This window comes from Hemitrygon akajei, unplaced genomic scaffold (genome assembly GCF_048418815.1).
Source record: "Hemitrygon akajei unplaced genomic scaffold, sHemAka1.3 Scf000118, whole genome shotgun sequence".
Lineage (NCBI taxonomy): Eukaryota > Metazoa > Chordata > Chondrichthyes > Myliobatiformes > Dasyatidae > Hemitrygon > Hemitrygon akajei.
This window is the reverse complement of record NW_027332004.1, coordinates 828,537-840,898: the sequence shown is the minus strand read 5'-3', so window position 1 is coordinate 840,898 and position 12,362 is coordinate 828,537. Positions and strand designations below refer to the sequence as shown.

At 44.4% G+C, this 12,362-nt stretch overlaps 1 protein-coding gene across 3 annotated transcripts; it reads right to left on the bottom strand.

Moving 5' to 3' along the window:
• Window positions 1–831: 831 nt before the first annotated feature.
• On the bottom strand, window positions 832–8,899 carry LOC140723547 (uncharacterized). 3 transcript variants are annotated; one of them, XM_073038121.1, is made up of 6 exons: window positions 8,807–8,899; window positions 6,479–6,564; window positions 4,165–4,524; window positions 3,431–3,597; window positions 1,191–1,362; window positions 832–1,079 (listed from the first exon to the last, which is right to left on the bottom strand). In XM_073038121.1, exons 2-6 carry the CDS (start codon window positions 6,486–6,488, stop codon window positions 1,006–1,008), a joined length of 783 nt encoding a protein of 260 aa, XP_072894222.1. In that variant the 5' UTR covers window positions 6,489–6,564; window positions 8,807–8,899; the 3' UTR covers window positions 832–1,005. The 3 variants fall into 3 exon arrangements, with proteins under 3 accessions (XP_072894222.1, XP_072894221.1, XP_072894223.1); XM_073038120.1 differs by lacking the exon at window positions 8,807–8,899 and adding an exon at window positions 8,380–8,482; XM_073038122.1 differs by lacking the exon at window positions 8,807–8,899 and adding an exon at window positions 8,380–8,406 and having other exon boundaries at window positions 6,479–6,561.
• Window positions 8,900–12,362: the final 3,463 nt, after the last annotated feature.

The window sequence follows — 12,362 nt, the reverse complement described above, 5'->3', positions numbered from 1 at the left end:
TTGCGAGGAATTGAAGAGCAAATTCACTGAGCCGAATCGCTTAATTCTGCTCCTAGATCCTATGGTTTTAGGGAGCATCTGGAGTATTGTATTCACTTCTGATCGTCCAGCTCTTGGAAGGATCGGAGAGGGTGCAAAACAGGTTCATCAGGATTGTGCCTGGATTCGGTAACATGTACTACAAGTAGAGGTTTCATAAATTTGATTTGTTTACCCTGGTGGTAGAATAGAGATCTGACAGAGGTGTACACATTTGAGAGATGAGAGTTTGGGTCGACATTTTGTATTGTGTTTGTTATTTTGTTACTTAAGACTGGTGTCTAATATCAGAGTGCATTTGGTTTAGGTGAGATGGGGTAAATTTACAGCAATTGTGAGTAGTTTTTTTACATAGAGTTGTGAGTGCCTGGAATTTACTGTCTATTTTACAGATGCTCCTAGATATACATGAATGTTCCGGAAATGCAAGGATATGCTCAATATAAGAAAGGAATCCGAAGTTTTTTTTTGTCTTTGCCAGATATATAAAGAGTAAAAAACGAGAGAGGGTCGATATCGCACCGCTGAAAAATTATGTTGTAGTTGCAGTAACGTGTGAAATGAAAATGCCAGACAAACTCTGTGGAAGTCGCTAGCGGAATTACAAAAGGTAACGAACATCAGCGAACAGAATTGCGTGTAGTTCTATTACAAAGGAAAAGGAGCTTGGAAGATGTAAGGTCTGAAGCTAGAAAAGTCACCTGGACCGGGTTATACTGTGTATCATGAGCCTGCCTGGGGCGTGTGGGGATTCCTAGAGCGTTAGGACCTGGAGTGAAGGCTTCAGCAGAACCAACAGCTGGATTAATAAAAAAATATATTGTAGAATATTCAGGCTGCGAAGAGAGATTCTTTGAATTGTTGCTTGAATCCAGAGATCAGCAAATGACTAATGGCGAATTTTGATTCCTAGGTTTGCGAAGTCACAGACTAACACTTGAGGTGTGGTTTGAACTGAGCATTTGATCACTCACCGATCAGTTGAGGGGGTAATTCAGATAACCCTTGGCCGATGTTCATGTATTTCTGTGGATCAGGACCTGTTTAAATATATATTAAAATAAATACATGGAAATAGAGCTAAAATAATTAAAATAACTAAAATGTTTATTTTAATGTGCTTTTGTGTTCAGCGCGTGGTTTTAACAGACCTCGTTCCTGTATTTCCCTCAGTATTCTGTCTAACTTCGGTAATTCAGTCCTCCATGTCTGAAAGGATTCCCACATCGCCCTCCGGGCCTGGGAGCCTTTGCCCATCACCAAACTAAGGAAGAGTTTGGAACTCTCTGTCCGGTTTCCCTTCTCTGTCAGTTCAGTGACTTTCTACAAAAGGAAAGCGGTGACATTATTGTGGAGCAGACAGACAGACATGCAGAATGTGGAGAAAAATATCTGTTCATGGTCCCGGCAGTTTCAGAACAGATGCCGTCACTGGGCTGCTGCCTCGTTCTCCCTGGGTTTGGTCATTAACAGAGAAACAGTAACTGAAGGAAATTCTGCATCAATATCGTGAAAGAATAAGGATTTACTGACACCCTACAGTGGATGAAACATGACTAATTTACTTGATCTGTCAATGTGCAAAGTTATATCCACAAGATGTGACAACAAGAATGGAAGAGAGGGGAGACCGAAAGAGCAAAAGAAAATAGACGGTGGGCATCACTGAATTGTTGCTGAAAGAAGATCATAGTTGAGTCCTTAAATCCAAAGATAAATATTGAATCGAAAGGATAAGCAAGTGGGTGAAAGGGTTGGGTAGACTCTGTTGTCATTAAAAATGAAAAGTCCTGAGAAGAGGTGATATCGGATTGGACGATGTAGATGTTAAGACACTGCATAGGTACAATGACCCTGATGGAAATTATATACAGGCATGTTAACAGTAGCCGGGGATGTGAGCTACAAATTGCAACAGGAGAGAGAAGAGTCATGTAAAAAGGTAAATGATAAAATAGTCATGGGGAATTTCAATATGCAGGTAGCTTTGGAAAATCAGGTCAGTGCTGAATCCAAAGTGAGGGAATTTATAGAATGCCTATGAGATGGCTTTTGAGAGAAGCCTGTGGCTGAGCCCACTATAGGAAAAGCGGATCTGGAGTCCGTGGTGTATTGCACCAGGTTTGATTGGGGAGCAGTGATCATAAAAAATCAGAATTCACAGTGCAGTTTGAGAGGGAGAAGGAAAAGTTAGATGTATCTGTGTGACAGTTGGATAAAGGAATTACAGAGGCATAGGAGAGGAGCTGAGCAAATAAAAACTGGAAAATGATCCTAACAGGGACAATGGCAGAGCGGGAAAGGCTGACGTTTCTCGGAGCAATTCAGAAGGCGCAGGACAAATGATCACAATGTTGAATAATTATTCTAAAGGGAGGATAATCAGCCGTGGCTGACGAGGTAGTCAAAGCAGCACAAAAGCAAAGGAGAGGGCACAGAATATTACAAAATATAGTAGAAACCTGGATGACTGAGATGTTTTTACAAACCAACAGAAGGCAATTAAAATGCCGTAAGTAGACAAAATATGAAATATGAAGTTAGGCTTGCGAGAGGTCCGCCTGATACATGAAGAGTGAAAGAGAGGAAAGTGGATATTGGACCACTGGAAAATAACAGTGGAGAGTTACTGACAGGAGACAAGGAAATGGCGGAAGGTATTAGTCAGTATTTTGCGTCAGTCTTCAGTGTAAAAAACACTAGAACATGCCAGATATTTGAGAATATCAGGGGGCAGAAGTGAGTGTAATTGCAATTATTAAGGAGAAGGCGCTCGGGAAGCTGAAAGATCTGAAGATAGATGAGTCCAGATCAACTGCACCCGATTGCTTCTGAAAGAGGAGGCTGAAGAGATTGTGGAGACATTAGTAATGATCGCTCAAGAATCACTAGATTCTGGAATGTTTTCGGAGAACCGACCATTTTAAATTATAGGCCAGTTAGTTTGATCAGCATTTGGGAAGATGTCGATAATTGAGGAAAAGTTTTCGGCGCATTTGGACGCAGATGATAAAAAGATAAGATATGGTTGGCAGGTTTCCCTCCCTCAAGTACCGTTGTGAAGCCAGTTGGCACAATTGACAGTTTAATATTCATCCTGGATTAATGAGGTGAGGTGAATCTTCCCGACGGTTCAGCCAAGATTTGAAATTAGTTTCAGAATGAATGCCTATTCGAAGTCCAGATATGCAGCCAATGTTCGAAGTGCAGAATAAGAGCCACTGCTATCACAACTTCTATCACACTGATAAATGCAGCAGGTGTGAGAGGAAAAGGTGACGCTGAACCTGTAGATCCAAGTGCTCCCCACCTTGAACGTGCAGGAGATGAATATCGATCACTGTTCCCTCTGATACCAGCAGTTCAGTGACAATACACTAGATACACTCACCTCATTTTCTTCTCGACTGAAATGTCCCTCCTTTGTCAACATCCAACCGAATCTTTCAACCTTTTCTTCAATCGCTTGTTTGAGTCTGTCTCCATAGAACTTTGTCAGTTGGTACAGTCGATATTCCTCCCCCTGTGCCAGGAGGTCGGAGATCGTAAACTCTGGATCTGTGAATATATAAAGGAAAATGTAGGCTTGAACTCAGATATCCTTCATCTCCACCGCTCTCACCCAACTCAACAAAAAACGTGCCTTGAACCTGCCTACAGATACAAAATAGTATTAATTTCCCATCTCCAACACTGGCCTTAAAACCTACCCAACAATGTCCTAGGCATTAGGTTACCAGAAGGATCACATTTAATGCAAACCAGTCCATTCCCCCACCCGACCCACTCACCTATTTCAATTGTGGATGGGCAATAAATGTTGGGACTGTCGGTAATATTCGCTTCGCATAGATACTGTCTCCATCCTGGTGAATACATTTCCCCTGATTCACATCCCGGAAATACTCTCCTTATCTGGACAGCTGCGTTTCCTCCAATACACATCCTGGAAATCCTCAGAGCAGGTAGTACATTTTCTGTAGTGGGGTAACAGGTGCCCCACTACACCACATGTACCACACCCACACATTCCCCCTCTCCTCTGACCAACCCTCCAACAAGGAATCACATTTACCCTCCTCCCTGCCACATTCTGCGAACCCATCACCCTCATATTTCACTCACCTGCTCCTTGTTGGGGACTTGACAAATCCATATTCAATGAGCTTCCGAGCTGACAGGCAGTCGCCTCACTTGTGCTGGTTCCAGGGTCCTGACCAGTGTCTCTGACGTCTCTGTCTCTGGGTTGACAGGCAGTCGCCTCACTTGCGCTGGTTCCAGGGTCCTGACCAATGTCTCTGAAGCCACTGTCTCTAGGCTGAATTTGCTCCAATTCTGCTGCGGTCGGATCGCATTCCAATGTGACGTTGCTCTCAATCAGATCCTGCTTTGGTACCTTGCTTCCCGTGTCCAGATCATCTTCCCTCGATGATCCGCCTGGTAAAACCCTCTTCAGTACTTTCCCTATTCGATTCAATATCCCACCTGAAATAAGTGGTGAATTTTAGGTTATACGAGTATGATATAGAGCTGAGCAAAACTGATTCAAACTGTAATGGAGCAGATACTCTGGCTGACCAGATTTTGAGTGGAACTGTGCTCGGTAATGTGAACCGTACATCTTGCCAGGTGACCATCCCAATAAGCCGGTCACTGGACATATTCACTCTCAGTAAAATAACAGGGTAGACACAATAATACTGATCACTGAACTCACTGCAGTTGAACACACGGATGGACACGGGATCTTCATGCAATGGTGTCCGGTGATACTGGAAAATATCACTGTGATTATCTTCCACAAGCTGATCTCTCCTGGGTCACTAACTGTCCAGTAGTCTGTGTCAGACCATCCACGAGATTACACATGGTCCAGTCTGCTGGATCACACATTCCCCAATCACTTTACAACACGATGTCCAGTCCCCTTCGTCACAGACTGACCATTCCATTCAGACGCACATTGTTCGGTTCCCTGGGTCGCAGGCTGACCATTACCTTGAGATCTATGCTGACAGCTCTCCTGGTTGCCATCTTATCCCCCGCCTGATGACCGTCATGTAACAACTATGCAAGTCATCGGCAAAGTCTCGCTTAGAGAGCTTTGCGTGAAGTTGTAGTTTCTAATCTATAGGATGGAGGTGATTAAACTAGAAAGTGAATAGTTGAGAATGACCACTACGGGACTGGACTAGGGTGTTGTTTTTTGTGTTAAATGGTTCGGCTGGGACAGTTTGCCCTGGAGCTCAGGAGCTTGAAAAGTGACATTACGCACACATATACAGTAATCAGAGGTGCAGATGGGGAAGATATTCACAGTCTTTTTTCCAGAGTAGAGGAGTCTCAGACTCGATGTCAGAGATTTCAAAGGGACCAAAGGGGCCTTTTTGCACGTGGTGGCTGATGGGTATAAATTACCTGCATCCAGAGGAGGCCGCAAACACAAATAAAATTACAAAATTGAGAGCATGTGGGCAGGAAAAGGGGTAGATGAAGTTTACAAGGGAAATTTGGGAAAACTGCAGGGAAACAGAGCAAGCTCAGACATTTAGATCAGCATGAATTAGATGGGCTGAAGGACCCGTTTCCAGACTGTAACATCTTTTTATTCCATCTGGAATCACAGATTTGAGCACAATCACAATTTCTATAGCTGACAGAGACATTTAGTCATTGGTTATACCAGGTTTCCCAGCAGAGATCTTGAGAATTTAAATTCAGGTAGAAGATCATCTCAAGAGGGAAGTATTTAGAATTTCACGTTCACCATTTCTCCACATCCCAGATTTTCGCTGGGGTGTTAAAATTCAGAAGCAGACCACAAATGTATCTACAATGAGCTGCCTCCTGATCCTCAGCCATTCTCACCACCGGCAATGATCTCCGCTCTGCTACAGAAAACAGATTTCGGAAACACCCCTCTTCCCTTTTGCACAGCAGCCAATAAAAACCCAGGATTCTTGATAGCTTTCCTTCCAAACACTGAAATGCTGTGTTAACACACAATCTCTGAAATCCTGGATATGTTCCTATCATCTGGCGTTGAGTTTTATAAATGAAATTTGGCGACGTCTTACACATCAGGGCCTGCCTTGAGGTGAAACGAACCCTGACCCTGAACATTTACATAAACCACAAGACCGCTGTCGCACTCCCGTCTGTGTTTCACTCACAACCACCTGATTCAGGAGCCCCTGTTCCTGACACTCAGCTGAAGCTTTGCCTGGTGAGCGGAGTCATTCGACCATTACCGGTGTCAGGTCCCTACGCTGGAATTGTTAGGTTGATCAATTACTCAAGGCTGCTTTACCAGTGGGATCAGTGACACTGCCTGATGAAACTTTTCTATGCCCTGTTAACACCTGTGTCAGTTTCTTCATCTGAACTACTGTGTACAAACGCGATAAACGTTTAATTCAAAAATCCCAACTTATCATACCTTTGTCCATTCTGATTCTGACTGACTATTGTTGATCGTCGTCGTCTTGTTTACATCCTGGTCCCGGTTCTGGAAAGCTCCACCTGCTGTTGATGCAGTGAATTACACAACAAGCAGACAGTGAGTCAGAGAGAGTACGATTACTTTGCAAATATGACAGTATTTTCATCCCCTGTTATCAGAGAAGCAGTTGGCTTGGGTACCAAGCATTCCCCATTAACAACACCTTCCACACAAAGTCTATGTCGTTCCGCTGATACCTGGCGCTGGCGCATCTACTGACAAACTCACAGAGCAATAGAGTCCAAATTCAGAGCGTTCGGCCCAACGAGACAATGCCAACCACAGTGCCCACTGAGATGATCACAATTTTCTGTGCTGGGCCCATTTCCCTTCTGGCCTTTTCACTCCATCTACACATCCCAGCTGCTTTTTGAATTATGCGACTGCGCCTGTCTCATCCACTTCCTCTGGCTGTTTCCTCCACATAATCCCCAATATCTGCATGAATCCGTTGCAGCTCGGGTTGGTTTTGCAATCTGTTTACCACCCCCTGTCCATTTTGATCCCGTATATGCTACGATAAACTTCTCTGTGAACAACAACTACTAATGTTGTGCATTCTGCGAACTTACCGAACAGCACAATATAATCATTCACTTGAATCAGCTTTTGTGTCATATACTTAATGCGCTGTGGAGCAGGGTGTGGAATTACGTGCTGACTGATGAGAAGCCCAGGTTTATATGTGTGTTATCGACTGAATCTCGCTCACGGTGTGTTCACTTACTGTTTGGACCCACAAAGTTCAGATACTTGGATTCGCTGGAACAGAAACAGAAGCTCAGCACCGAGTACACACAGAGACCGTACTGGGTGGGGAACGTTGTGATGTTTCAATACGTCCCTCGTCATGAGAGGATTTCCAGTGTTTCTACCTGTTCAATATTGTCTTTAAAACTGTGGCATTACGGACATGAATGCTTTTTTCTGTGTGTGTGTTTTTAAGGAAAACAGACATGCACCTGGCAGTGATATTTACAATGCAGAGATTACAGAATTAATTGGAACAATCTGCTTCTGCTGAATGTTGAGGAGGCCATTCGAGGGAGGGGTGAGGGAGAGGGGTACAAAGCGGGAGGGGGAAGAGAGGGGGAGAGAATGGGGGGAGAGAATGGGGGAGAGAATGAGAGGAGACAATGGGGGAGACTGTTTTCAACTGCTTTCAGTTCCTCCCAGAACAGGAACTATTTTGTCGACGTCCCTGTCAAGACGCCGCAGGATACTTTATTTCTCATCAAATATCCCAGTGATTTTACCAAACTACTACGGATACAATCAACTACACCACCGTGTAAACTCAGGTCATGTCGAATTCTCCTCAATCACTGAAAAAAGCCAAGATCACAGACGTTTCCTCACAGGACAACTCACAAGGTGCAGATGTCTCTGTGTTAAACCTTCTTTTCCTAGATCTTTTCCTAGATTTCCTGGTGTTGCCCGGGATTGCCAACAACTTCAGATTTTCTCGTGTTTGTACATTAGCAACGTGCTCATTTTACCGTTTCCATCCTGATCTCGGTCCCTCTATTGTATTTTTGTTCGAATCTGTGTTTGTGCATATCCAATTGTATTAACTTCATTACTTACATCCCTGATATACATGAGAAGCAAAATTCTTTACGTTACGTCTCTGTTTAAATGTGCAATTTCCCACCTACCCACACACTTCTGACAGAAGGGAATCAACACTGCAGGCGGTGATCCACAACAGGTCTCATCAACCGACTAGATAATGGAACCATCACCTCTTTACACCCCTTCCCTCCGACCCCCTCCCCCGCTATAAACTGCAGTGTGAGGAGTTCTCATAATTTCGCCCTCTCCCAGCAGCTACCTACCGAAATGTCGTAAAGGGCAGACAGATAGTGTCTATCCCGCCTGCGATGGAATAAGCAAAGCGAATCCTCAGTTCCCCCAGTCAGGGATCAGTAAATCCCCGAGCGTGGTTGGACTGGCTTCCTGCTTCTGCAAGCAGTAGCCCGGGGACAGTTCCGAGATGCGGGAAGCTCGCACTTCCCGAGCCTTTGCTGATGATTCGGAGCTTGGTTGAAAGTGCGGCGTTTCCGATAACACCTCCAACTGCCCCGGTTTCCCGCGGGACATGCACAGGAAGTCGATGCATTCAATTAGCTGAAGGGAATTATTAATTCTTTCAAAAGTGATTCGCTATAGTTCAATTGTTGAAGAACCAAATAAGTTCTCAGTCTCATTTAAGTGTCTGATTGCCTTTGTGATGTTTATATTTCAGTATATACTGTTTCTTACCGTGTACAGCGGCTCCTGGTTCTGTTACCACCCTGTCCCAGTAGCTGTGTTACGGGTTCTGTAAGTAATGAACACACCCTGGTTAATGTTCAGTCAGCTCCTGGTGATAATCATTAACTAAACCCACAGCGTTACCAGCGGGTCTCTCCGCGTCCTGTTCCTTAGCACAGGGTACGTTCTGTCTGCAAACAATCATCTCCATGGAGATGAAATGTGATCTCAGTGATTTTGAGAGTGGAATGTTTGTCGGTGCCGGAGGGTGCAGTTTGAATATCGCAGGAACTGCTGAATTCCTGGGATTGTCCCGTTCAACAGTCTCAGTTTTGCGGAGAATGGCGCGGAAGAAGATCAGTGAGCGGCGGTTCTGAGAGCGAAAATGCCTTGTTAATGACAGAGATCGAATGAGAAAAGCGAGATTGGTTCAATCTGCCGGGAAGACGACAGTAACTCAAATAACCACGCTGCAAATGCATTGTGCAGAGAGGCGTCATTGGACGTGTAGCATGTCGAACATTGAAACGGACGGGCTACAGATGTAGAAAACCACGGACATACAATCAGTGGCCGCAGTATTAGGTACGGGACGTGCACAGTACAGTGCCCATTGATATGTGTTTTTGTCAGCCAGAAGTTGCTGACGGGAGATTTAATTTCATTGGCATCCCGCATTCACTGTGACCAACGCAGATCTGACTGTGATCTCGGCTCATCAATCCTGCTTCTCACCTGTAACATCTCACTCATTTGTGTATCACTACACTGCAGGATTACAATATTAACTGATAGACTCTCCTTCTCCTGAATATTGAGGACGGTCATTCCCATGACACACTAGACCCACAGAGAGAGAGAGAAAAAACATCTCAGCGGTCTTCAACTGGCGGTGCCTGGTTTCAGATCCTCACACAACAGGAACTATTTTGTCCACGTCCCTGTCAAACTCCGCGGGATACTTTATGTCTCATCGATGCTCCCACTCATTTTACCAAATTTCCGCCGATACAATCAAGTACATTGTTATTAAAAAACTGTAATGTATACAAGCAGGTCTCCCCTGTTTATGTCACACCACAAGTCAAGATCACAACAGATTCCTCATAGAAAAACTCACGGGGTCAGATATCTGTCTGGTAAATCTTCTATTGATTTCCCACCTACCCACTCACATCTGACAGAAGGGAAACAACACTGCAGGCGGTGATCCACAACAGGTCTCACCAACCGACTATATAATGGAACCATCAACTCCTTACACCGTCTTCCCCCACGACTACCCTGTAATCTCCAAAGTGGGTGGTTCCATACTTTTGTCCACCAACCAAAATGCCGTCTAGGATGGACAGATAGTGTTGATCCTGCTAGAGAAGGAATAAGCAAAGCGAATCCTCAGTTCCCTCGGTCGGGGATCGGTAAAGCCCCGAGTGTGGACGGATCGGTCTTCCTGTTACGGTAAGCAGTAGCCCGGGGACAGTTCCGAGATGCGGGAAGCTCGCACCTCCCGAGCCTTTGCTGATCATTCGGAGCAGGGTTGAAATTGCGGCGATTCAATAATACTGTCAACTGCCCTGGTTTCCCGCCGGACAAGATGCATTCAATTAGCTGAAGGGAATTATTAATTCATTTAAAAGCGATTCGCTACTGTTCTAATGTCGTTCAACACAATACGTTATCAATCCCATTCGGTTTCATAAAAGTGGCTAACTGCCTTTGTGGTGTTTATATTTCAGTATATAGAGCTTCTTGTTACCACTCTGTCCCAGTAAGGCTGTTTTACGTGTTCTGTAAGTAAATGAAAACCCCCTGGTTAATATTCAGTCAGTTCCTGTTGATAATCATTAACTAAATCCACAGCTTTATCAGCGGGGGTCTCCGTGACCTGTTCCTTGGCACAGGGTACGTTCTGTTTCCAACAAACATCACAATGGAGATGAAATGTGATCTCAGTGATTTTGAGAGTGGAATGCTTGTTGGTGCCAGAGGGTGCAGTTTTATAGACAACAGACAATAGGTGCAGGAGTAGGCCGTTCGGCCCTTTGAGCCAGCACCACCATTCAATGTGATCATGGCTGATCATCTACAAACATTACCCCGTTCCTGCCTTCTCCCCATATCCCTTGACTCCGCTACCTTTAAGAGCTCTATCTAACTCTTTTTGAAAGCATCCAGAGCTTCCACTGCCTTCTGAGGCCGAGCATTCAACAAATCCACTACTCTCTGGGTGTAAAATGTTTTCCTCAACTCTGTTCTAAATGGCCTACCCCTTATTCTTAAAATGTGGCCTCTGGTTCTGGGCTCCCCCACCATCGGGAACATGCTTCCTGCCTCCAGCGTTTCCAATCCCTTAATAATTTTATATGTTTCAATCAGATACCCTCTCATCCTAAATTCCAGTGTATACAAGCCAAGTCGCTCCAATCTTTCAACATATGACAGTCCGGCCATTCCGGGAATTAACCTCGTGAACCTATGTTGCACTCCCTCAATAGCAGGAATGTCCTTCCTCAAATTTGGAGAACAAAACTGTACACAATACTCCTGGTATGGTCTCACCAGAGCCCTGTTCAACTGTAGAAGGACCTCTTTGCTCCTATACTGAACTCCCTCACTTATGAAGCCATAATACCATTAGCTTTCCTCACTGCCTACTGTACCTGCATGCTTACATTCAGTGACTGATGTACAAGGACACCTAGATTTCGTTGTGCTTCCCCTTTTCCTAACTTGACACCATTCAGATAGTAATCTACCTTCCTGTTCCTGCCACCAAAGAGTATAATCTCACATTTATCCACATTAAAATGCATCTGCCATGCATCTGCCCACTCACCCAAACTGTCCAAGACACCCTGCATTCTCAAAACATCCTCCTCACATTTCACACTGCCACCCAGCTTTGTGTTATCTACAAATTTGCTAATGTTACTTTTAATCCCTTCATCTAAATCCTTAAAGTATATTTTAAATACCAAGCCTTGCGGTACCCCACTAGTCACTGCCTGTTATTCAAAAAAGGACCCGTTAATCCCTACTCTTTGTTTCCTGTCTGCCAACCAATTTTCTATCCATGTCAGTACCCTACCCCCAATACCATGTGCCCTAATTTTGCTCACTAATTTCCTATGTGGGACTTTATCAAAAGCTTTCTGAAATTCCAGGTGCACTACATCCACTGGTTCTCTCTTCTCTATTTTCAAAGTTACATCCTCAAAAAAATCCAGAAGATTAGTCAAGCATGATTTGCCCTTCATAAATCCATGCTGACTCGGACCGATCCTGTTACTGCTATACAAATGCGCCGCTATTTCATCTTTTAGAATTGACTCCAGCATTTTTCCCACCACTGATGTCAGGCTAACCGGTCTATAATTCCCTGTTTTCTCTCTCCCTCCTTCCATAAAAAGTGGGATAACATTAGCTACCCTCCAATCCACAGGAACTGATCCTGAATCTATAGAACTTTGAAAACTGGTTACCAATGCTTCCACAATTTCTAGAGCCACCTCCTTAAGTACCTTGGGATGGAAACCATCAGGCCCTGGGGATTTATCAGCCTTCA

Excerpts from the sequence above, each read along its gene's own strand:
- LOC140723547 (XM_073038121.1), bottom strand. Across the intron at positions 1,363-3,430 it reads TCAGTCGAGAAGAAAATGAG|AAAGTCACTGAACTGACAGA; the intron begins GTGAGTGTATCT and ends TTCCTTTTGTAG. Across the intron at positions 1,080-1,190 it reads GAGGGAAATACAGGAACGAG|GTCCTGATCCACAGAAATAC; the intron begins GTCTGTTAAAAC and ends ATATTTAAACAG.